The sequence below is a fragment of the Oncorhynchus keta genome, chromosome 25 (assembly GCF_023373465.1).
Source record: "Oncorhynchus keta strain PuntledgeMale-10-30-2019 chromosome 25, Oket_V2, whole genome shotgun sequence".
NCBI classification, from domain to species: Eukaryota; Metazoa; Chordata; class Actinopteri; order Salmoniformes; family Salmonidae; genus Oncorhynchus; species Oncorhynchus keta.
The window spans coordinates 8,552,072-8,576,010 of record NC_068445.1 but is presented as its reverse complement, the minus strand read 5'-3'; the positions used below and the strand labels follow the sequence as shown (position 1 = coordinate 8,576,010).

At 47.6% G+C, this 23,939-nt stretch overlaps 1 protein-coding gene across 6 annotated transcripts in view; it reads left to right on the top strand.

Annotated features, from left to right (window-relative positions):
- LOC118358094 (proprotein convertase subtilisin/kexin type 5-like) overlaps positions 1–23,939 on the top strand; it is a 44,366-nt gene that overhangs the window by 2,047 nt on the left and 18,380 nt on the right. For 5 of the 6 annotated variants that reach the window (XR_008078815.1, XR_008078814.1, XR_008078813.1 and 2 more), the window contains exons 2-9: positions 2,710–2,814; positions 4,594–4,740; positions 10,409–10,552; positions 12,990–13,066; positions 15,012–15,100; positions 15,204–15,376; positions 17,498–17,710; positions 23,532–23,632. Coding sequence is in view for 3 of the 6 variants with exons in the window: in XM_052478583.1 (XP_052334543.1) it covers positions 2,710–2,814; positions 4,594–4,740; positions 10,409–10,552; positions 12,990–13,066; positions 15,012–15,100; positions 15,204–15,376; positions 17,498–17,710; positions 23,532–23,632 (1,049 nt within the window). In the remaining 3 variants the exon portion in view is untranslated. The remainder of the gene's footprint in view (positions 1–2,709; positions 2,815–4,593; positions 4,741–10,408; positions 10,553–12,989; positions 13,067–15,011; positions 15,101–15,203; positions 15,377–17,497; positions 17,711–23,531; positions 23,633–23,939) is intronic. The other variant, XM_052478584.1, reaches the window with a different exon arrangement.

Below are 23,939 nucleotides of genomic sequence, written 5' to 3'. Positions count from 1 at the left end.
GTGAAAGAACTTGACTGGTCTGCAAAGAGCCCTGACCTCAACCCCATCGAACACCTTTGGGATGAATTGGAACGCTGACTGCGAGCCAGGCCTAATCGCCCAACATCAGTGCCCGATCTCACTAATGCTCTTGTGGCTGAATGGAATCAAGTCCCAGCAGCAATGTTCCAACATCTAGTAGAAAGCCTTACCAGAAGAGTGGAGGCTGTTCTAGCAGTAAGGGGAGGAACCTACTCCATATTAATGCCCATGTTTTTGGAATGACATGTTCAACGAGTATGTGTCTGTATACTTATGGTCATGTTGTGTATGTAAATATAACTGGGAATAAAACTGCCGGATAGTAAACCTTATCATCAGTACATCGCCTGGTATAGAGTTCCTGGGTGGAAGAGAGCCCGGCTGTACACACTACCCACTGTAGTGCCTTGCGGTCGGATGCCAAGCAGTTGCCATACCAAGCCAGTCAAGATGCTCTCGATGGTGCAGCTGTAGAAATTTCAGGATCTGAGGGCCCATGCCAAGCCTTTTCAGCCTCCCGAGGGGGAAGAGGTGTTGCCGTGCCTTTACCACTCTGTTGGTGTGTTTTAGACCATGATAGATCCTTAGACCCTGAGGAACTGGAAGCTCTCAACCCGCTCCGCTATAACCCCGTCCTTGTGAATGGGCGCATGCTCTGCTCTCTGTTTCCTGTAGTCCACCATCAGCTCCTTTGTCTTGCTGACGTTGAGGGAGAGGTTGTTGTCCTGGCACCACTCTGCCAGGTCTCTGACCTCCCTATAGGCTGTGTCATCAGTGATCAGGCCTACCACCGTTGTGTCATCTGCGAACTTAACGAGGCTGTTGGAGTCGTGCACGGCCATGCAGTCGTGGGTGGACAGGGAGTACAGGAGAGGACTAAGCAAGCACCCCTGAGGGGTCGTATGCGAATCAGGGTGGGTCCAGGGTGTCTGGGATGATGCTGTTGTTGTGAGCCATGACCAGCCTTTCAAAGCATTTCATGGTTACAGATGTGCTACATAGTAATTTATACAGGTCGCCTTGGCTTTGGGCACAGGGACTATGGTGGTCTGCTTGAAACATAATGATATTACAGACTGGGTCAGGGATAGGTTGAAAATGTCAGTGAAGACACTTACCAGCTTGTCAGCGTCAGCACGTGCTCTATCCACAATGAAAGCCATACTATGTATTCTGACAGGTTGAAAAGGAGTATCGTTGACCAGCAGGGTCATCCAGCTCACAAACCCCCGCCACCCTTTCTCCCTAGTTATATAGTGGCAATTTACCCCCCCCTCCCCTTTACGAGAATTGCAATGGGTACAGGTATTTTTATTTGATGAATTTGACAAAGAAATGATAAACAGTTTTTGCTTTGTCATTATGGGATATTGTGTGTAGTCGATGAGGTAAAAATAAACAATTGAATCCATGCAACGCTGCTGTGTGTATCGAGTGGTCCGCCACCCAAAGGACATCCAGCCAACTTGACTCAACTGTGGGAAGCATTGGACTCAATATCGGCCAGCATCCCTGTGGAATGCTTTCAACACCTTGAGAGTCCATGCCCTGACGATTTTGAGGCTGTTCTGAGGGCAGAAGTGTTGGTATAACTCAATATTAGGAAGGTGTTCTTAATGTTTGGTATATTCTGTGTATATGCAGAAGTCTACTTTTAACAATTGCCACAGAGCATTTTACTAAAACACATTTACATTAGGAGCAGTGCCGATGTCAAGTTCGGAAACAGAATGACAGTAAAAATCTCCCTCAGTATTTTATGTGACCACGTTTTCCAAAAAACTTTGTTAAATATCTAATACAAAATTAAAGTTTCAAAGATGTCTGCAGAAAGAATGGGGTGTCAGCAATGATACCTCGAGTTTGAAAAATCTATTTTGGGGTATTGAACTACAGTAAGCGAAGTGGATCAACACCTGGTAACAGAATTGCATCATGGATCCTTGATCTGCATTAAACAGAAATGCATATGAATGTCATTCTCTTCATGGTGATGTGTCTGAAGAGGTACACATCAAATCAAATCAATTTATATAGCCCTTCGTACATCAGCTGATATCTCAAAGTGCTGTACAGAAACCCAGCCTAAAACCCCAAAACAGCAAGCAATGCAGGTGTAGAAGCACTATCAAGCTCCGCCCCCAAGCAAGACCAAATTTGTTTGGTCCAGACAGGACCAAATCTGTACCAATTGTAGACGTCTATGTTTCACATGTTTTCGACAGCACAGTCCATTAGAGTATATTACATCATACTCTACTGTACTGAACTCTACTGTGCTGTATTTAACGATACTTTACTGTTCTCTACTGACTATGATTTCACATTGACTGCAATTGAATTGGCCACATTCTGTTACAGATTTTTGGATTCGGTAACAGAGTGATGTGTTTTTAATCACGTAATAATTCCTAAACAAAATGATCAGTAAAAACACAGACTTTGTCTCTGTCTGTCTGGTTTAGGAGGTTTGTGTTTCCCGTCAAACTCGGTTGCCGTTTTCTTTACTCAAGGGACAAATAAATAAATGTTTTATATTTCTGTCTCATTTACATTCATGATGCCACCTCCTAATGTCTTCTTGGTACATAACCTGTGAATGCATCTGAAATTACAACCTAATTCACACCAGTTCGGATGCAACCAGTGTGTTTACTGTAGACTGATGGCTTGTGTTTTCCTCGGCAGATTGGCGACCTGAAGGACCACTATCACTTCTTTCACAGCAGGACTATCAAAAGGTCGACGCTGTCCAGTCGCGGTGGCCACAGCTTCATCTCGATGGAGCCCAAGGTAAGCCTGTCACCGTCGCCGCCTCAGTGTTCGTGGGCCCCCCAGACGGGTCATCGACACCCGCCTGCATTATTGATGAGTCTCAGAACACCGCCGTTGGTCTTGCCCTGATGATGTGTACAGTCCAGGGCGGGAGTCTGTTCAGGGATCAGTGTCCTATCATTCTGATGCCAGTCTCATTTTGGGCAGGACTCTATCACGGGTGCTCTGGACTCAGTCTGTGTAGTCGGTTATTTAACTAATCACATTGTTCTGCTTAGTTGTGTAATGCCAGTCATCTCTGTGTGTGTGTGCGTTGTGCGGTCTACCTGTTGGCACGCATGTCTCTGTGGCTTGGAGAAGAGGTCCTTGAGTGTGACCTCACCCTGGGGACCTTTTGCCCCATTGAGAAATAGATATATATCTGCTTTTATTTAGCAGACGCTCTTATCCAAAGCGACTTACAGTAGTGAGGGGATGCATTTTCAAACCCACAACCCTGGCATTGCACGTGCCATGCTCTAACAACTGAGAAATACGAGACTTCCTCAAAGTAATCACTGATTTATAACAGATTTGGATAGGCAAGGACCTCATCACTTCTACCTAAAGGTTCATGTCAGATCAGTGATCCCTTCAAGGAAGCGAGAAACGAAGGAAGTATGCATTACAAACCTCTGACTTCAACTGGCACTCCTGCTGTACGGCTGGCCCTTTTGGATCCTGGTTGCCCTTGGTTACTAACCCAGTCAGTGAGAGAGGCAGAGACTGCGATTGAGAGAGCGAGCCACCTGCAAACCCTTAAGAGGCAAAGCAGAAGCAGTCGTATTTCAAAAGCTCCCAGTCCAGTTCACCATCTGAAGGAAGAAGGAGAGTTCAGATCCGGTTCCTCTCCCTCTTAGTGCACTCTCAAGTCAGTGGCGGAGCTAATGGATGACTGGGGTCAGACCTCCTGTCCAGGTGACTGTCTGAGGACCGTTGCGTAAGGCTTACCACTTGTCATGCACGAACACACGGACGTAGGCAGGCAGACGGAGAGACAGACAGACACACTGATGGCTCTGCTGTTCTGAGCTCAGTGAGGTGTGGAAACAGTTACTTTGAACCTGATGTTAATGACAGAGTAAAATGAGCAGAGACTTGTGCCTGCTGTCTTGTCTTCGCACCAGTCTGATCGCCCCTCCATCACTGTTACACTTGTATTTTTGTTTCTTTCCATTTTAGACTTCACAACTACATCCTAGATGTCGCCCCCCCTCTATCTTTCTGCCTGTATTTTTCTTGGTCTACCCCATTGCTCTCTTTTCTCCATTTTTATTTTGTTTTTCCCCACCGCTCTCTTTTCTCCCCTCCGCTCTCTGGAGAGACTGACAGATTTTTCCCTCTGAGTGTCAACTTCACTACCCTTGTGCAAAGGTGAGATGCAGCAGTCATTTATGTAGCTACATATCAAGTATAGGGCTCTAATCTGGCCATGTTTGAGATTTCCTTGTCCATTGTCCATTTTCTTCTAGAAATATAAAAAAAATCCTACCCAATGCTCCCAAACTTCTGAGATGAGCCAAGGAATTCTGTGAAATAAATCCACTAGGTTTGAGAGATTTGATGTGTGATGTGTGTGTGCACACTTGTCTGTCTGCCAGTGTTTTACTTTGTTTGTGTATTTCTCCACGCATATTCCTCCATCTCCCATTGTCCACTCAAAACATGCTTGTCCGTAATCCCTTTGTGTTCCTGTTCAGCGATTTGTTGTTTGATATTGTTTTTACTCACTGTCCAATGGTATGCCCTCTCCTTTAGGTGGAGTGGATTCAGCAGCAGGTGGTGAAGAGGCGGATCAAGAGGGATTACAAGGCGGCCCCTCGCCCTCTCTCCAGCCCCGCCCAGACTAGCCCCGCCCAGTCCATCTTCTTCAACGACGCCAAGTGGAACAGTATGTGGTACATCGTGAGTATGCAGATCAGGCCGAACCCCAGGGCTCAGGGTCAAGGGTCACCGGACTCACCACCACCCTGACCCACTTAATGGAGGCTCCACAGGCTGTGTGTGAGAGTGAATCTTGGGTGTAGTGCGGCTAAGGGTGTAGCGTGGCTAATGTCTAGACATCTTCTCACACATTTTCTAATGACACCGAGAGGATTTAAATGCATACAGCAGTGTGAGATGGCTCCGTCTAGACTGCACAAGCTATGCAGCTCTACACAGACAGAATACTTCACTCACTCGTGGCTGCTAGTCACATTCACATACAAATCATGGCTCCCCTACGTTTTGTGCAGTTGGTCAGCACTCCGGTCTTTTTCTCTTCTTCTGGGTTCTGTCAATGGTTAACTTGGCAAAGATAATGCCAGTACTTTGACTCTCGAGCTTCCACTTATCTGTCCAGTTTCATAATCGGTTATAGTCCGTCATGAGTGTTTCCTGTTTAGGTATGAGATTGACTAGTCTTTGTCCATGTTCACGTCTGACGTTTGTTCACCTGGACTTTAGTCTACAACTGACTTTCTCCATCCATCTCTGGGCCTATTTAAAAATGGTTAAAATGCTTCCATTCCTTCCTCTCCTCCTTGGACTAATAACTGATCTAGCATGATTGGACAGGTTAAAGCAAGAATTCCAGTTCATAGCTTTCACCAGTCCAAAAAATGTCAGATCGATCATTTCTTCAAGAACGGAGGAGGGAAAGTTGCATTTTCAAAGGATTCGAACAGGACCTATGTCTATGGAATCAATCAACCAATCAAATGTATTTATAAGGCCCCGTTTACATCAGCAGGGGTCACAAAGTGCCATACAGAAACTCAGCAAGCAATGAAGAAACCTAGATGGGAACCAGGCTCTGAGTTCTCTTCTGGCTGTGCCGGGTGGAGATTATAAGAGTACATGGCCAGATTGTTCTTCAAGATGTTCATAGATGACCAGCAGGGTCAGATAATAATAATCACAGTGTTTGTAGAGGGTGCAACAGGTCAGTACCTCAGAAGTAAATGTCAGTTGGCTTTTCATAGCCGAGCATTCAGAAGTCGAGACGGCAGGTGTAGTAGAGAAAGGTCCGGGACAAGGTAGCACGCCCGGTGAACAGGTCAGGGTTCCATAGCCGCAAGCAAAACAGTTTAAACTGGAGCAGCAGCACAACCAGGTGGACTGGGGACAGCCAGGAGTCATCAGGCCAGGTAGTCCTGAGGCATGATCCTAGGGCTCAGGTCCCCCGGGAGTGGAGGGAGAGAGAGAATTAGAGGGACCATACTTAAATTCACACAGGACACCAGATAAGACAGACTGACCCTAGCCCCCCGGCACATAGACTATTGCAGCACAGATACTGAGCGCTGAAATGGGTGGGTCGGGGGACACTGTTGCCCCGTCCGATGGTCCTGTCTGGGGGTATCAATCAGGCAGGAAATAACCCCACCCACTTTGCCAAAGCACAGCCCCCACAGCACTAGAGCAATATCATCAACTTACTACCCTGAGACGATGCTGTGTAGGTCTCCTCCACCGCACGAGCCCGAGAAATCGTCTGTGGACGTCTGTGACTCAACCCACTCAAGTGACGCACCCTTCCTAGGGACAGAATGGAAGAGCACTATTAAGTCAGTGACAGCCCCTTAATAGGGTTAGAGGCAGAGAATCCCAGTGGAGAGAGGGGAGCCGGCCAGGCAGAGAAGGCAAGGGCGATTCGTTGCTCCAGTGCCTTGCCGTTCACCTTCGCATCCCTGGGACAGGCTACACTCAATCATAGGACCTAGTGAGACAAGTCTTCAGTAAAGACTTAGACTCTGTCTCGACATTTCTCTCACATGGATAGTTACACCATTCCATAAATAATGAGCTCTATAGGAGAAAGCCCTGCCTCCAGCTGTTTGCGTAGAAATTCTAGGGACAATAAGGAGGCCTGTGTCTTGTGAACATAGCGTATGTGTAGGTATATACGGCAGGACCAAATCGGAGTGATGGGTAGGAGCAAGCCCATGTAGTGCTTTGTAGGTTAGCAGTCAAACCTAAAAATCAGCCCTACTCTTAACAGGAAGCCAGTGTAGGGAGGCTAGCACTGGAGTAATATGATCAAATTGTTTGCTTCTAGTCAGGATTCTAGCAGCTGTGTTTAGCACTAACTGAAGTTTATTTAGTGCTTTAGCTGGAGAGTAGACCATTGCAGTAGTCTAATCTAGAAGTGAAAAGGGCATGGATTAGCTTAAATGCAAAAATCCGCAACCTTTTGTCCTAAAACGATGCAAGGTTATGAAGATGGAAAAAAGCTGTCCTTGATATATTATTGATATGTTTGTCAAAAGAGAAATCCGGGTCCGGAGTAACACCAAGTTCCTTTAGTTTTATTTGAGACAACTGTAACAACCATCAATATTGTCAGATTCAACAGCAGATCTCTTTGTTTCTTGGGACCTAGAATTAGCATCTCTGTTTTGTTTAAAAGTAAAACATTTGCCGCCATCCACTTCCTTATATGTCTGAAACACAGGCTTCCAGGGTTGGCAATTTTGGGGCTTCACCATCTTCCATCGAAATGTACATGTGTGTCATCCTCATAGCAGGGAAAGTTGACATTATGTTTCCGAATGACATCACCAAGAGATAGAATATATAGTGAAAACAATGGTGGTCCTAAAAACAGAACCTAGAGGAACGCCAAAACTTAGAATTGATTTGTCAGAGGACAAAACATCCACAGAGACAAACCGATATCTTTCTGACAGATAAGATCTAAACCAGGCAAGAACTTGTCCGTGTAGTCCAATTGGGGTTTCTAATCTCGTAAAAATAATATGGTGGTCGATGGTGTCACTAAGGCCTAGGAGCATGAGGACAGATGCAGAGCCTTGGTCTGACGCCATTTAAAAGGTAATCTACCACCTTCACGTGTGCAGTCTGTGCTATGACGGGGTCTAAAAGCAGACTGAAGCATTTCATATACATATTTTATTTTTATATATATTTTTTTTTTGGGGGGGGTCAAGGTATGGCTTTTTCAAGAAAGGCTTTATTACTGCCGCTTTTAGTGAGTTTTGTACAAATCCGGTGGATAGGGAGCCATTTCTTATACTCAACATAGGAGGGCCAAGTGCAGGAAGCAGCTCTTTCAGTAGTTTAGTTGGAATAGGGTCCAGTATGCAGCTTGAAGGTTTAGAGGCCATGACTGTTTTCATGTATGTGTCAAGAGTTACAGGACTAAATAACTTGAATTGATCCTAGATCCTGGCAGTTCTGTGGAGACTCTGGACCACTGAGCTTTGGAGAAATACGCAGATTCAAAGAGGAGTCCGTAATTTGCTTTTTAACGATCATGAACTTTTCATTGAAGAAGTTCATGAATGTATTACTGCTGAAGTGAATGCCATCCTCTCTTGTCTAATGCTTCTTTGTAGTTAGATGTGGACAGTATCAAAAATAAATGTTGGATTGTTCTTATTGTCCTCAATTAGGTTGGAAAAATAGGATGATGGAGCAGCAGTGAGGGCTCTTCGATACTGCACGGTCCTGTCTTTCCAAGCTACTTGGAAGACTTCCTGTTTGGTGGAGCGTCATTTCCGTTCCAATTTTCTGGAAGATTGCTTCAGTGCTTGGGTATTTTCTGGAAGCTTGCTTCAGTGCTTGGGTATTTTCTGGAAGCTTGCTTCAGTGCTTGGGAATTTTCTGTATACCAGGGAGAAAATGTCTTGTGACAAATGTTTTTTGTTTGTAGGGGTGCGACTGCATCTACGGTATTATGCAGTTAGGTGGTTAACCGATTTGTCTACCCCAACGTCCTTGGGTAGGTGGAGTCTGGAAGGGAATCTCTGGGTTGTCAGAGAATTTTATAGCACGTCTTTTGATCCAGGGTATGACTATGGCAATGAATAGGTCCGGAGACATGTTGGACAAACCCCACTGAGTCGATGATGGCTCCGAAAGCCTTTGAGAGTGGGTCTGTGGACCCACGTGAATGTTACGGTCACCAAAAATCTGAAAATGATCTGGCATGACTACAAGGTCCGATAAGAATTCAGGGAACTCATTGAGGAACGCTGTGTATGGCCCAGGAGGCCTGTAAACAGTATCTATAAAAAGTGATTGAGTTGGCTGCATAGATTTCATGACTCGAAGCTCAAAAGACAAAAACGCAGTAATATGTTTTGTTTAAGTTGAAATTTGCTGTCGTAAATGTTAGCAACACATTCGCCTTTGCGAGATTTGCCAGGGATATGGTCACTAGTGTAACCAGGAGGAGAGACTTCATTTAACACAGTAAATTGGTCACTCTTGAGCCATGTTTTAGTCATGCCAATCACATCAAGATTATGATCAGTAATTAGTTAATTGACTATAACTGCCTTGGAAGTGAGGGATCTAACATTAAGTAACCCTATTTTAAGATGTGAGATATCACAATCTCTTTCAATGATGACAGGAATGGAGGAGATCTTTATTCCAGAGAGATTGCTGAGGCGAACACTGCCATGTTTTGTTTTGCTCAACCTAGATTGAGGCACAGACACTGTCTCCATGGGGATAGCTGAGCTGACTGCTAGTGGCAGACTCCACTAACCTGGCAGGCTGGCTATCTCATTGTGGAGCTAGAGGAGTTAGAGCCTTGTCTAGTTTGTCATAGATAAGAGCACCCCTCCAGCTAGGATGGATTCCGTCACTCCTCAGCATTCCAGTTGTGAGACTCTTCTGTAGAGCTCATCACTCCCCCTAACTGGGAGGAAGCAAAAGACAATTACTCGGTGCCGACACATCTTTCTAGCTAATTTACACGCTGAAGCTATGTTGCGCTTGGTGACCTCTGACTGTTTCATCCTAACATCGTTGGTGCCGACATGGATAACAATATCCCTATACTCTCTATACTCGCCAGTTTTATCCTTAGGCAGCGCCATCTTCAGATTATCCTTAACGTCGAGGGATGGTTATTTTTCAGTCTAATATTGTGGGTAATGGAGTCGCCAATGACTAGGGTTTTCAATTTGTCAGAGCTAATAGTGGAATGCTTCGGCAGCTCAGACCCCGTAACAGGTGGAGGAGAGGCCGGTTGAAAGATTCTGTCAGCTGAATGAGCGACACCGGTTGAGAATACCGGCAGCATTTCTTTCCAGAAGCCTTGAGAAAGTTGTCCGGCTGCGGTGACCGTGCGAGGGGATTTGTACTATCTGTACTTACTGGTGGCACAGACGTGGTTTCATCCTTTCCTACACTGAAATGACCCTTGCTCAACGATTGCATCTGAAGCTGTGCTTGCAACACGGCTATCCTCACCGTAAAGCGATCCTTCTCCTGTAGATTATGAGTACAGCAACTGCAATTGGAAGGCATCATGTTAATGTTACTACTTAGCTTCGGCTAGTGGAGGTCCTGACGAACCACGTCCAGATAAAGCTTTCCGGGCTGAAAAAGGTTGAATGAAAAAAGTAAAGCGAGGAGAAAAGTTAGACGTTGATAAATCTATCTAGTGAAATGTTAAATGTTTGGCAGATAGCCAATTAGCAACAAGCAGCACAACGACACAACACAGATGTGGCTCTTTGTTCTAGGATTATAATGACCACATAAATGGGTTGCTAGTTTTGTTTCACCACTATTCCAGTGACGTGTGTGTGTGTGTGTGTGTGTGTTCCAGCACTGTAACGATGACATCCATAACTGCCAGTCAGACATGAACATAGTGGGGGCGTGGAAGAGGGGCTACACCGGGAAAGACGTGGTGGTCACCATCCTGGATGACGGCATAGAGAGGAACCACCCCGACCTCATTCAGAACTACGTGAGTGTGTACTGTATGTTTGTGGGTGCATGTTTTTTTTTAATTATTTTTATTTTACCTTTATTTAACCAGGCAAGTCAGTTAAAGAACAAATTCTTATTTTCAATGACGGCCTAGGAACAGTGGGTTAACTGCCTGTTCAGGGGCAGAACGACAGATTTGTACCTTGTCAGATCGGGGATTTGAACTTGCAACCTTGCGGTTACTAGTCCAACGCTCTAACCACTAGGCTACCCTGCCGCCCCAGCGAGTGTACAGAACATTAGGAGCGCCTGCTCTTTCCCAGACATAGACCAGGTGATTCCAGGTGACAGCTATGATCCGTTATTGATTTCAACTGTTAAATCCAAATCAGTGTAGACAAAAGGGAGGAGACCTGTTAAATAATCAGTTTTAAGCCTCGAGACAATTGAGTCATGGATTGTGTGTGTGTGCCATTCAGAAGACGTGTTAACTGCAACGCAGCTGGCGTTTTCACGCTCAGCATTTCCCAGTGTGTTTCAAGAATGTTCCACCACCCAAAGGACATCATTCAACTTGACTTTGGGAAGCTTTGGCGTTAACACGGGCCAGCATCCCTGTGGAATGCTTTCGACACCTTGTAGTGAAGGTGTTCCTAATGTTTTTACACTCAGTGTATGTGTGTGTGGGGGTTTTGGAATGTTGTGTGTGTGGGGGTTTTGGAATGTTGTGTGTGTGGGGGTTTTGGAATGTTGTGTGTGTGTGGGGGTTTTGGAATGTTGTGTGTGTGTGGGGGTTTTGGAATGGTGTGTGTGTGGGGGTTTTGGAATGGTGTGTGTGTGGGGGGTTTTGGAATGGTTGTGTGTGTGTGTGTGTTTTGGAATGGTGTGTGTGTCTGTGGGGGGGTTTTGGAATGGCGTGTGTGTGTGTGGGGGTTTGGAATGGTGTGTGTGGGGGGTTTGGAATGGTGTGTGTGTGGGGGGGGTTGGAATGGTGTGTGTGTGGGGGTTTGGAATGGTGTGTGTGTGGGGGGGTTTGGAATGGTGTGTGGGGGGTTTGGAATGGTGTGTGTGTGTGTGTGGGGGGTTGGAATGGTGTGTGTGTGGGGGTTTGGAATGGTGTGTGTGTGTGGGGGTTTGGAATGGTGTGTGTGTGTGTGGGGGGGTTGGAATGGTGTGTGTGTGGGGGGTTTGGAATGGTGTGTGTGTGTGGGGGTTTGGAATGGTGTGTGTGTGGGGGGTTGGAATGGTGTGTGTGTGGTGGGGGGGGGGTTGGAATGGTGTGTGTGTGTGTGGGGGGTTTTGGAATGGTGTGTGTGTGTGGGGGGTTTTGGAATGTGTGTGTGTGTGTGTGGGGGGGTTGGAATGGTGTGTGTGTGTGGGGGTTTGGAATGGTGTGTGTGTGTGGGGGGGGGTTTTGGAATGGTGTGTGTGGGGGTTTGGAATGGTGTGTGTGTGGGGGGGGTTTGGAATGGTGTGTGTGTGGGGGGTTTGGAATGGTGTGTGGTGGGGGGGGTTTGGAATGGTGTGTGTGTGTGGGGGGGGTTTGGAATGGTGTGTGTGTGTGGGGGTTTGGAATGGTGTGTGTGGGGGGGTTTGGAATGGTGTGTGTGTGTGTGGGGGGTTTGGAATGGTGTGTGTGTCTGTTTTTGGAATGGCGTGTGGGGGGGGGTTGGAATGGGTGTGTGGGGGGGGTTTGGAATGGTGTGTGTGTGTGGGGGGGTTTGGAATGGTGTGTGTGTGTGTGTGTGGGGGGGGTTTGGAATGGTGTGTGGGGGCTTTTGGAATGGGGTGGTTTTGGAATGTGAATGTGTGTGTGTGTGTGTGTGTGTGTAGGGGGGTTGGAATGGTGTGTGTGTTGGGGGAGTTTTGGAATGGGGGTGTGGGGGGTTTGGAATGGCGTGTGTGTGTGTGTGGGGGGGTTTGGAATGGTGTGTGTGTGTGTGTGGGGGGTTTGGAATGGTGTGTGTGTGTGGGGGGGGTTTGTAATGGTGTGTGTGTGTGTGGGGGGTTTGGAATGGTGTGTGTGTGGGGGGGTTGGAATGGTGTGTGTGGGGGGTTTGGAATGGTGTGGGGGTTTTGGAATGGTGTGTGTGTGTGTGTGTGTGTGTGTGGGGTGGAATGGGGTGTGTGTGTGGGGGTTTTGGAATGGGGTGGGTTGGAATGGGGTGGGGGTTTTGGAATGGGGGGTGTGAACCGGGGATGTGGGGGTTTGGAATGGGGGTGTGTGTGGGGGGTTGGAATGGGGTTTGGAATGCGGTGGGGGTTTTGGAATTGGGTGTGTGGGGGTTTGGAATGGGGGTGTTTTTTTTTTTTAATGGGGTGTGGGAGGGGGGTTGGAATGGGGTGTGTGTGGGGGGTCGGAATGGGGTTTGGAATTGGGTGTGTGTGCGTTTTGCATATTCAGCCATTGGCTGATTTCTGCTGCTCGGCCATAAGAACACAAATGATGGTGAAGGTATTTCCTCTGTTTCCAGGACAATCAAGCCAGTTATGATGTCAACGGGAATGACATGGACCCCATGCCCCGTTACGATGCCAGCAACGAGAACAAGTAAGATACCGTGTCACAGTATCACTCTCCACTGTGTGTGTGTGGAGAACTCTCCTCTGCCTGGGAGCCCTGTGTCCTGCACCAGTTTGGCTGTCAGAGTGTTTTTGGACCCTCTAGCCAAAATGCCTTGGCAAACCCTCAGTGCTCTGTTGTAGATTGTTTTCTTAAAGAGACAGGAGGTTTAATAGCCCACTGCTTTCTAGACAGATCAGGGCCTGCAATGGCTCACTCCCTCGCTCTCTCTGTCCCCCTCTGACTGAGGTTTGTTGAGAAGTCTTGTCACAATAATGGGTAGGTTCCAATGTCCATAGTAGCATACCGCTTAGAATGCATGGCCCAACTCATTGCTTTATTCTAGGCAGTCTGCTGCTCGAGGGGATACTGGAACACAGCTGTTAGTGTGTACCTGCTACCTAAAGCTTACACACTACACGCTTTTCAGACAGATTCTCTATCTTTGCACTGTCCCAACATGTCCAGCCTCCGATATCATACGAACATAGAGGGGAACACCATTTTGTGAGAGGTTTTATGAAAGCTCCCCACTAACTGCTGATGCACTCCAGACGTCCCTCTCCGATACGTTTGCGAGTACACTCGTGTGGTGGTAGGAGTTCCAATTTGCCCCAGCTTTATTTTATGACATGGTACTGATTTGAAGAACGAGGACTCGCCACTTCTGATCCAGACCAACCAAGGAGACCAGAATGGATTGGTTACAGTTCACTCTACCATCCCTTTCTTTTAAACCAGCAGTTTCACAGATGTTCAAAGTAAACGGACACTAAACTTGCATCCGCTGTGTGGTGTGTTACCTTTGTGTGTGTGTTTTTTTCCCCAGAGGAGAACAAGCTGTTCTTTCCGCTTATTTCCTGTGTGACGAACGTATCCGCTGCTGAGTTCGAACATTTCCATGTGATAGAATTTCTGCTATAATGTAGAAGTCCACTTCTGTGGGCTGAACCAAGGAATCACCTTCAGAATTGATCCAGTCAGTGCGTTGTTCAGATTGAACTTTAGTCATCCTACAGACGGTGTGGTTCAGAGTGATGCGGAGCAGGCATGGAACCGAGATGGGCTGAGAGCAGACGACACGAGCTCACACTCCACGCACGTACGCAGAGGAGACGCAGGAAACGGGCAGAACATGGAGCTGTGGGATGCCAAACGGAGCTACAGGATTTGAATGTTCCCTACTATTTGTCTGCTATAGGGGAAGAGCTGTGTTGTGGAGGGAGGTTCTAGCCAGGTGATGGAATACAGTACAGTGGAAACCATAAGCTAGCGAGGGTGTGTGCGTCTGCCTGCCACGGGTTAGATGCTGGGGTTGCCATGACAGCAGTCAGTGGCGACTCTGGGCCGCTCGGTCCAGATGTTCTCGGCATGAGGGCTAGTCGTGCCGAGCGAGAGTTTGCCTCTTCCTCCTCCTAAAAGACACTCTTGTTTGTTTGCTCTGGTCACTGACCCTGGCCGATTGTCGCTTGCAGTCTGTGGCGGAATGTTACCCTTGTTTGTTGAGGGCTCGGGGACATGCAAAACATTTGTCTCGTTCACATTGTGAAAATATTTGAGGGCTGTATGTAACCCAGTGCAGCTGCTGCTGCCTCTGACAGCAGGGCCATGTTCGTTACGCACCAAACTGAGGAAAACTGACTATAATACGTTCTCCATTGCATGCCCTTCTGGACAAGACTCAGCCCCTGCTACTGGCCATGAGTTGGCCTGTTCCTCCAGGCCGTAGTTTGAACTAAGTCTAACTCCACTTAGTTCTCCAGCCATGCGTCTTTTACCGGGAACGTGCAGGGTGTCCGACGCTATCCCGACTGTTTGTGCGTTCCTCAGTGTATCTGTTTACATATTTGTGTGAGTTTTATAAATGTGCGCTTGTGGAAATGTGTTTCTGTGTTTATGTGCGCAAAGTAAAGTGTCCCTGCTCTCTCTCCAGGCATGGAACACGGTGTGCTGGGGAAGTTGCTGCATCTGCTAACAACTCCCATTGCACTGTGGGAATTGCCTACAACGCACGGATAGGGGGTGAGCATTGGGTTTACGCTATGTATCTGTGCTTGAGTGTGTGATGTAAACTGTGTGCGCCAAATGTACTGTTTTTTACATTTTGTGTGTGTGTGTGTGTCAGGGGTGCGGATGCTGGACGGTGATGTGACAGACATGGTGGAGGCCAAGTCTCTGAGTCTGCAGCCGCAGCACATTGACATCTACAGCGCCAGTTGGGGTCCTGATGACGACGGCAAGACCGTGGATGGCCCCGCCTCGCTGGCAAGGCAGGCCTTCGAGAACGGCATCCGCATGGTGCATCTCACACACACACACAGTAGACATGCACATTAACAATACACACTTATACCCACGATCAAAACACCAATTCGCTCTCAGAAGAAGACTGGTGCAAAGAATACACATTGACTTGGACAAACGCACGCTGTAACTCGGCGGCCAGAGTGTAATCAATGCCTCGGGGGCACTTCTCGACATTTGTATTAAAGCGCTTGGTCTGATTAGCGTATTCATGTGCTGTATCCATATTCATGAGTGTTTTGTGGAGTGGCTCAAAGGAAGAGCTTAGCCCAGGGGTTAAGTGGAGGGGAGTTGACTTCACAAGGTCGCTTGTGATGATGTCAGAGTGCCCTCTCCATGCTGAGTCAGACGTGCTGCTTACATTTTGATTCTAGAGAAAGTCAAACGATGGTTAGATTTTGGTGGTGGGTTACGTATTCAAAACATTAGGAACACCCCCTTTGCCCTCAGAACAGCTTCGATTCGTCGGTGACTCTACAAGGTGACGAAAGCGTTCCACAGGGATGCTGGCCCATATTGAGTCCAATGCTTTCTTATAGTTGTCAAGTTGGCTGGATGTCCTTTGGGTGAGGGACCATTCTTGATACACAGGGGAAAACTATTGAAGCGTGGAAAAACCCAGCAGTTCTTGACACTCAAACCGGTGTGCCTGGCACCTACTACCATACCCCCGCTCAAAGGCACTTACATTTTGTATCTAGCCCAGTCACCCTCTGAATGGCACACATACACAATCCATGTTTCAATTGTCTCGAGGCTTAAAAATCTTTCTTTACTCTGTCTCCTCCCTTTCATCTCCACTGATTTGGAGTGGATTTAACAAAGTTACATCAATAAGGGCGGCAGGTTGCCTAGCGGTTAAGAGTGTTGGGCCGATGACTGAAAGGTCGCTGGTTTGAATCCCAGAGCCGACTGGAAAAATCTGTCTGTGCCCTTGAGCAAGGCACTTAAACCCTAATTGATCCTGTAAATCGCTCTGGATAAGATTGTCTGTTAAAATGTAATAAATGTAAAGAGATCATAGTACTCACCTGGTCAGTTTATGTCATGGAAAGAGCAGGCTTTCTATTTTGTATTCTCAGTGTATGTCTTTGTTGTGCGTGGAAGCTACAGAGTCTATTGGACTATTATGACAGATGGTTGGAGGTGTGTGTGTGTGGCAGCACCGTGGCAGGTTGGCCTACAGAAAAGGGGATGTGACAGGCTAGTGAGCGGGGAGACTGTGTAACCAGTTGGAAGGGTGGAGAAAATGTGTTAGCCCCCGTATGTTTGAGATATTACTGACCGGTTAGGGAGAGGTGTGTGTTGCTGTTGTTAGGTTAGAGGGTGCAGGTCCCCCAGACCCAGCCCCCACGCTCTCTTTGGAAACTTGAGCTAATTGTCTCGTATACGTTTTTTGGTTTTTAAAAATGTTTTGTTCTGTCTTTGTCTGTCTCCCTCTTGCTTCAATAAGTCATCATCTCCCTACCTGCTCTTTCACTTTCTCGCTCTCTTTGTCTCTCTCTGTTTGTCACACACCCTCTGTATCTCTCCCCTCCTTTCTCGCACAGCTTCTCTTTCTCGCCCTCTCCTTTTTTCCCCCTCCCTCCCTCCCTCCCTCCCTCCCTTCAAAGCTGGTCCCAGTTTTCCGTCAGCGTTTCGTCCTGTCTGATTCTCTCCTCACTCAGAGGGGCTTCTATCTCTTATCACAGGCTGACAGAGGCCTTTTTGAAGCGCTTCCCTCCACCTTTTATCCCCTCTGTGTGTGTGGATGTGTTTGAGTGACAGTCAGAGCTCACAGAGCAGTAGGCTCCCTCCAGTTTCTCTGCCAATCATACACCAATAAAAACCCATATAAATATAATTTTGGCATTTTGGCATCATTGACTTTATTTGATTGGGGATGCCCGCTCAAGTAATTGTATTTCTATGTAAATATCTCTGCTTACTGAAGCTGTGTGATAGTGCTGCTCCATTAAGTAATTTGGGCTAATGTAATTCATGTGCTCATTCCCCTGCCACTGCTGCATGCACCTGCTATTACCATTAGAGCATCAATGGGCGGAAGAACCGTTGTTCCCACGGGCAGGAAATCCCGCCTCTGATCTAATTGACAATGGTTTGATTTCCTGCCAGGGAAGGAAGGGGCGTGGCTCCATCTTTGTGTGGGCGTCAGGGAACGGCGGGCGGAGCCGGGACCACTGCTCCTGTGACGGCTATACCAACAGCATCTACACTATCTCAATCTCCAGCACCGCCGAGAGCGGACGCAAGCCCTGGTACCTGGAGGAGTGCTCCTCCACCCTCACCACCACCTACAGTAGCGGAGAGAACTACGACCGCAAGATAGTAAGTCTCTGTGTGTGTGTGTGTGTGTGAGACTGACCCTCCATTCTTACCACAACATACAGCAGCAGAGGGATGAGCAAACTACGACTTTCTGATAGTTGAGGTGTGTGTGTGTGAGAGAGCTCTTGTGGCCCACACTCTGGAAGACCTTCAGTCCGTCCTTGTATCGGCTGTGAGGGTCTATAGTAGGATGGGATTGTATCAACACCACCAAGACAGAGCTAGCTCTCCACCCACCATGCCTGTCTTCACCAGTGAACACATCACTGGCAATAGTCCCGTCATTCAAATACCTGGGCAGCAGCGTCAACCTCTATTCTAAACAGGATTAAGCATCAGCTGCCTTCGGGAAAATCAGACGCAGGGTCTTCCAAAACGGGGATCTCCACCTCCACACAAGTCGCCGTCTATCAAGCCGCCTGCACCCCCACTCTTCTTTACAGCTGTGAAGTCTGAGTCACTTAGTCGCCACAACAAGTGGCTCGAGCGACTCCACGTAAGATGCCTGCAGCGCATCCTGGGAATCACCTGGCTTTGACCAACTGCAAAAGTATGGAGGCCACGGTCACTCAAACACCGACTGCTGGCTTGGGCATGTCATTAGAATGTCTTGTGGAGCGCTTGTTTGCAGAAGATCCTGTACGGCCGGCGGTCTGTAGGGGGGCAGATGCAGCGCTACAAGGACCAGCTGAGGAAGTGCACCATCAAACCCACAGACCTGGAGGATGCCGCTGCCCACCGTTCCACCTGGCGGCAGCTCTGCCAGAGCGGTGTTCAGAGGAGGAGAGGAGCACAAAGAAACAGTCAAAATAGCTCAGGAGACATAACCATACCTGCCCTCGCCAACACGGACATGCCCTGCCTGCGATAAAGTTTGTGGATCTCGGATTGGACTCGACAGTCACCAAAAAACTTCACTGTGAACTCAGAAGTGGAAGTCGTCATGGGATATGATGGACTAACGTAATGTGTGTGAGAGCGAGAGAGAGCACTAAATGTGCTAATTCTGCTTTGTCATTTAGGCTGACTAGATGGCACACGAACACGTAACTGATTCCTGTGTGGACAAACAAGCTTTGGTTGTTTTTAAAGCACATGGCTTTTGAACCCAAGGCTGGGTGAATGAGGTCAGTGTGTCGGTGTCAAGCTGTGTGTCCTGGGCTAACCCCCTCCTACTCTCCACCGCTGGCATTGGGGCAGACAGTCAGACAGACAGTGACTGTTGTCCCAGCTTGTCTGGCAGTGTTTTGCCACATTCCCAATAGAGGTTCTAGAGACCAAGCAGAGAAAGAGGGAGAGAGAGCAGTCCCTAAGAACCAGCCAGGCCAGCGCTGGCCTCCAGACTCATGCAGAATAATGACCAGCACCTCAACACACACGGTCATGCACACAACGTCCTACTCCAGGGCCCGTATTTGTAAAGCATATCAGGGTAGGAGTGCTGATCTAGGATCAGGTCCCCCCCCTGTGCATATACATCTTATTTATTATGATCTAAAAGGCAAATTGATCCTAGATCAGCACTCCTACTCTGAGATGCTTAATGAATACAGCCCCAGATCCTCTACCAGCAGCTTTCTCAATCATGCCTCCCTCCATCACTGTGACCCAGATACAAGCTGGTTTCCCCATTCTACCTTTGGTGTCTTCAGTCCAACAACCGGGATATGTTGGCGTCTATAGATGGTCTTCCACCTCTGAAGTTGGCCATGTTCTGTTATAATCTCCACCCGGCACAGCCAGAAGAGGACTGGCCACCCCACATAGCCTGGTTCCTCTCTAGGTTTCTTCCTAGGTTTTGGCCTTTCTAGGGAGTTTTTCCTAGCCACCGTGCTTCTACACCTGCATTGCTTGCTGTTTGGGGTTTTAGGCTGGGTTTCTGTACAGCACTTTGAGATATCAGCTGATGTACGAAGGGCTATATAAATAAATTTGAATTGATTTTTGATTTGAAGTGACCGGACGGTTGGTCAGCAAGGGATCCCTTTGATGGCTTTTATTGTGACTGACTGGATTTGGTGCAAAACGCTAAGCTCTCTCCCACCCTTGATATACTAAGTCCATGCAATGGGAACAGATTTTTTTTAAATCCTACTTCTCCTCTGTTCTTCTGGTGATGTAGAGGTTAATCAAGGTCCTGCAGTGCCTAGCTCCACTCCCACCCTCCGGTGCTCTCATTTGTTGACTTCCGTAACCGTAAAAGTCTTGGTTTCATGCATGTTAACATTAGAAGCCTACTCCCTAAGTTTGTTTTACTCACTGCTTTAGCACACTCTGCCAACCCGGATGTCTGAATCCTGGCTTAGGAAAACCACCATAAACCCTGAAATCGCCATTGCTAACTATAACATTTACTGCCAAGATAGAACTGCCAAAGGGGGCGGTGTTGCAATCTACTGCAAAGAAAGCCTGCAGAGTTGTGTATTACTATACAATTCTGTACACAAAGAATTTGAGCTTCTACTTCTAAAAACTCACCTTTCCAGAAACAAGTCTCTCACTGATGCCGCTTGCTATAGACCTCCTTCTGCCCCCAGCTGTGCTCTTGATAACATATGTGAATTGATTGCCCCCCCATCTATCCTCTGAGCCCGTGCTACTAGGTGACCTAAACTGGGACATGCTTAACACCCCGGTTATCCTACAATCCAAGCTTGATGCCCTCAATCTCACACAAATTATCAATGAACCTACCGGCTACAACTCCAAATCCGTAAACACAGGCACCCTCATAGATGTCATCCTAACTAACTCGCCCTCCAAATAAACCTCTGTTTTCAATCAAGATCTCAGCGATCACTGCCTCATTGCCTGCATCCGCGATGGGTCTACGACCACCCCTCACCACTGTCAAACGCTCCCTAAAACATTTTTAAGAGCAGGCCTTTCTAATCGACCTGGCCGGGATATCCTGGAATGACATTGACCTTATGCCGTCAGTAGATGATGCTTGGCTATTCTTTAATAGTGCCTTCCTCACCATCTTAAATAAGCATGCACCATTCAAAAAATGTAGAACTTGGAATAGATATAGTCCTTGGTTCACTCCAGACCTATCTGCCTTTGACCAGCACAAAAACATCCTATGGCGTTCTGCATTAGCATCGAACAGCCCCAGTGATATGCAACTTTTCAGGGAAATTGGGAACAAATATACACAGGCAGTTAGAAAAGCTAAGGCTAGCTTTTTCAAACAGAAATTTGCATCCTCTAGTACTAACTCAAAAAAGTTCTGGGACACTGTAAGGTCCATGGAGAATAAGAGTATCTCCTCCCAGCTGCCCACTGCTCTGAGGCTAGGAAACACTGTCACCACCGATAAATCCACTATAATTGAGAATTTCAATAAGCATTTCTCTACGTCTGGCCATGCTTTCCACCTGGCTACCCCTACCCCGGTCAACTGCCCGGCACCCTCCACAGCAATCCTCTAAAGCCCGCACCATTTCTACTTCATCCAAATCCAGATAGCTGTTGTTCTGAAAGAGCTGAAAAATCTGGACCCCTAGAAATCAGCCGGGCTAGACAATCTGGACCCTCTTTCTAAAATGATCTGCCAAAATTGTTGCAACCTCTATTACTAGCCTGTTCAATCTCTCTTTTGTATCGTCTGAGATTCCCAAAGATTGGAAAGCTGCCGTGGTCATCCCCCTCTTCAAAGGGGGTGACACTCTAGACCCAAACTGCTACAGACCTATATCTATCCTACCCTTTCTTTCTAAGGTCTTCGAAAGCGGAGTTAACGACCATTTTGAATCCCACCGTACCTTCTCCGCTATGCAATCTGGTATCAGAGCTGGTCATGGGTGCACCTCAGCCACGCTCAAGGTTCTAAATGACATCATAACCGCCATAGAAAATAATACAAGTAAACCCCCCCCCCTGTGCAGCCGTATTCATCGACCTGGCCAAGGCTTTCGACTCTGTCAATCACCACATTCTTATTGGCAGACTCGACAGCCTTGGTTTCTCAAACGATTGCCCCGCCTGGTTTTCCAACTACTTCTCAGATATCGTTCAGTGTGTCAAATCGGAGGGCCTATTGTCCAGACCTCTGGCAGTCTCTATGGGGGTGCCACAGGGTTCAATCCTCGGGCCGACTCTCTTCTCTGTATACATCAATGATGTTGCTCTTGCTGCTGGTGATTCTCTGATACACCTCTACGCAGACGACACCATTCTGTATACTTCTGGCCCCTCTTTGGACACTGTGTTAATTGACCTCCTGTCGAGCTTCAATGCCTTAAATGCAAGTAAAACTAAATGCATGCTATTCAACCGATCACTGCCCGCACCGGCTCGCCCGTCCAGCATCACCACTCTGGATGCCTCTGACTTAGAATACGTGGACAACTACAAATACCTAGGTGTCTGGTTAGACTGTAAACTCTCCTTCCAGACTCATTTTAAGCATCTCCAATCCAAATTAAATCTAGAATCGGCTTCCTATATCGCAGCAAAGCATCCTTCACTCATGCTGCCAAACATACCCTCGTAAAACTGACCATCCTACCGATCCTCGACTTCGGTGATGTCATCTATAAAATAGCCTCCAACACTCTACTCAACAGACTGGATGCAGTCTATTGCAGTGCCATCCGTTTTTTCACCAAAGCCCCATACACTTACCAACCATTGCGGCCTGTACGCTCTCGTTGGTTGGCCCTCGCTTCATACTCGTTGCCAAACCCACTGGCTACAGGTCATCTACAAGTCTCTGCTAGGTAAAGCCCCGCCTTATCTCAACTCACTGGTCACCATAGCAGCACACACTCGTAGAACGCGCTCCAGCAGGTATATCTCATTGGTCACCCCCAAAGCCAATTCCTCCTTTGCTCGTCTTTCCTTCCAGTTCTTTGCTGCAAATGACTGGAACAAACGGCAAAATTCTCTGAAGCTGGAGACTCATATCTCCCTCACTAGCTTTAAGCACCAGCTGTCAGACAAGCTCACAGATCACTGCACCTGTACATAGCCCATCTGTACCTACCTCACCCCCATACTGTATGTATTTATTTATCTTGCTCCTTTGCACCCCAGTATCTCTACTTGCACATTCATCTTCTGCGCATCTACCATTCCAGTGTTTAATTGCTATATTGTAATTACTTCGCTACCATGGCCTATTTATTGCCCTCACTCCCTTATCTTACCTCATTTGCACTTTGTTTTATTTTGTTCTACTGTATATTTTACTATGTTTTGTTTACTCCATGTGTAACTCTGTGTTGTTGTATGTGTCGAATTGCTATGCTTTATCTTGGCCAGTTCGCAGTTGCAAATGAGAACTTGTTCTCAACTAGCCTACCTGGTTAAATAAAAAATAAAAATAAAGGTGAAATAAAAAAATGACCCAGAAGCCAGCTGCACCAATGTGTCGGAAGAAACACTGTTCAACAAATGACCGAAGTCAGCCTGCAGGTGCCTGGCCTGCCCCCCCTCTCCCCCCAGCCAAACCTTCCCATAACCTGTACGACGCTGGGCCAATTCTGCGATAACCCAATGGGACTCCCGGTCACGGACGGTAATGACACCCCAGGCTGTAGTGACGCCGCAACACACTTAGATCGCTGCGCCACTCAGGAGGCACCTGCAAAAAAATATTTCCCTGCTTTCCACTCCCTGTGGTCCTCTGGCTGGGAAATTATTTCCTAGGTACCTTCGGGAACAGCAGGGTAGTGCGTGTGTGTCATCTCTAGCATGGCAGCATATCAAAGCTGGAATGTGTGCAGTCTCAGGTGTGCCTCAATCTCCCCCTGATCCACAGGACTGAACCCTGCCTCCCCTCTCTTTCCATCCCCTCTTCTCCCTCCCGCTGTAGATCACCACAGATCTGCGGCAGCGCTGCACAGACAGCCACACAGGGACCTCGGCGTCTGCTCCTATGGCAGCTGGGATCATCGCACTGGCCCTGGAGGCTAAGTAAGCTCATTAACCTTAACTCAGGGATTCACACGACTCTGCCTGTGCACTGCAGTTAGTTCAGTTCACCCAGCCAGTCAGTCAATCAATCCCACTGCTCACATTGCTTATCACAATTCTCTCCCGTTTTTTTTCCCGCTCTTTCTTTCTCTGCTGCACCCCCCCCACCCTCTCGCTCTCCCACACACTCACACACACACACACACACACACACACACACACACACACACACACACACACACACACGTCAAGCGGATCAGATTGGCCACAACTCTTTGAGCGCTGCTGATGGTATCAGTGGTTATCT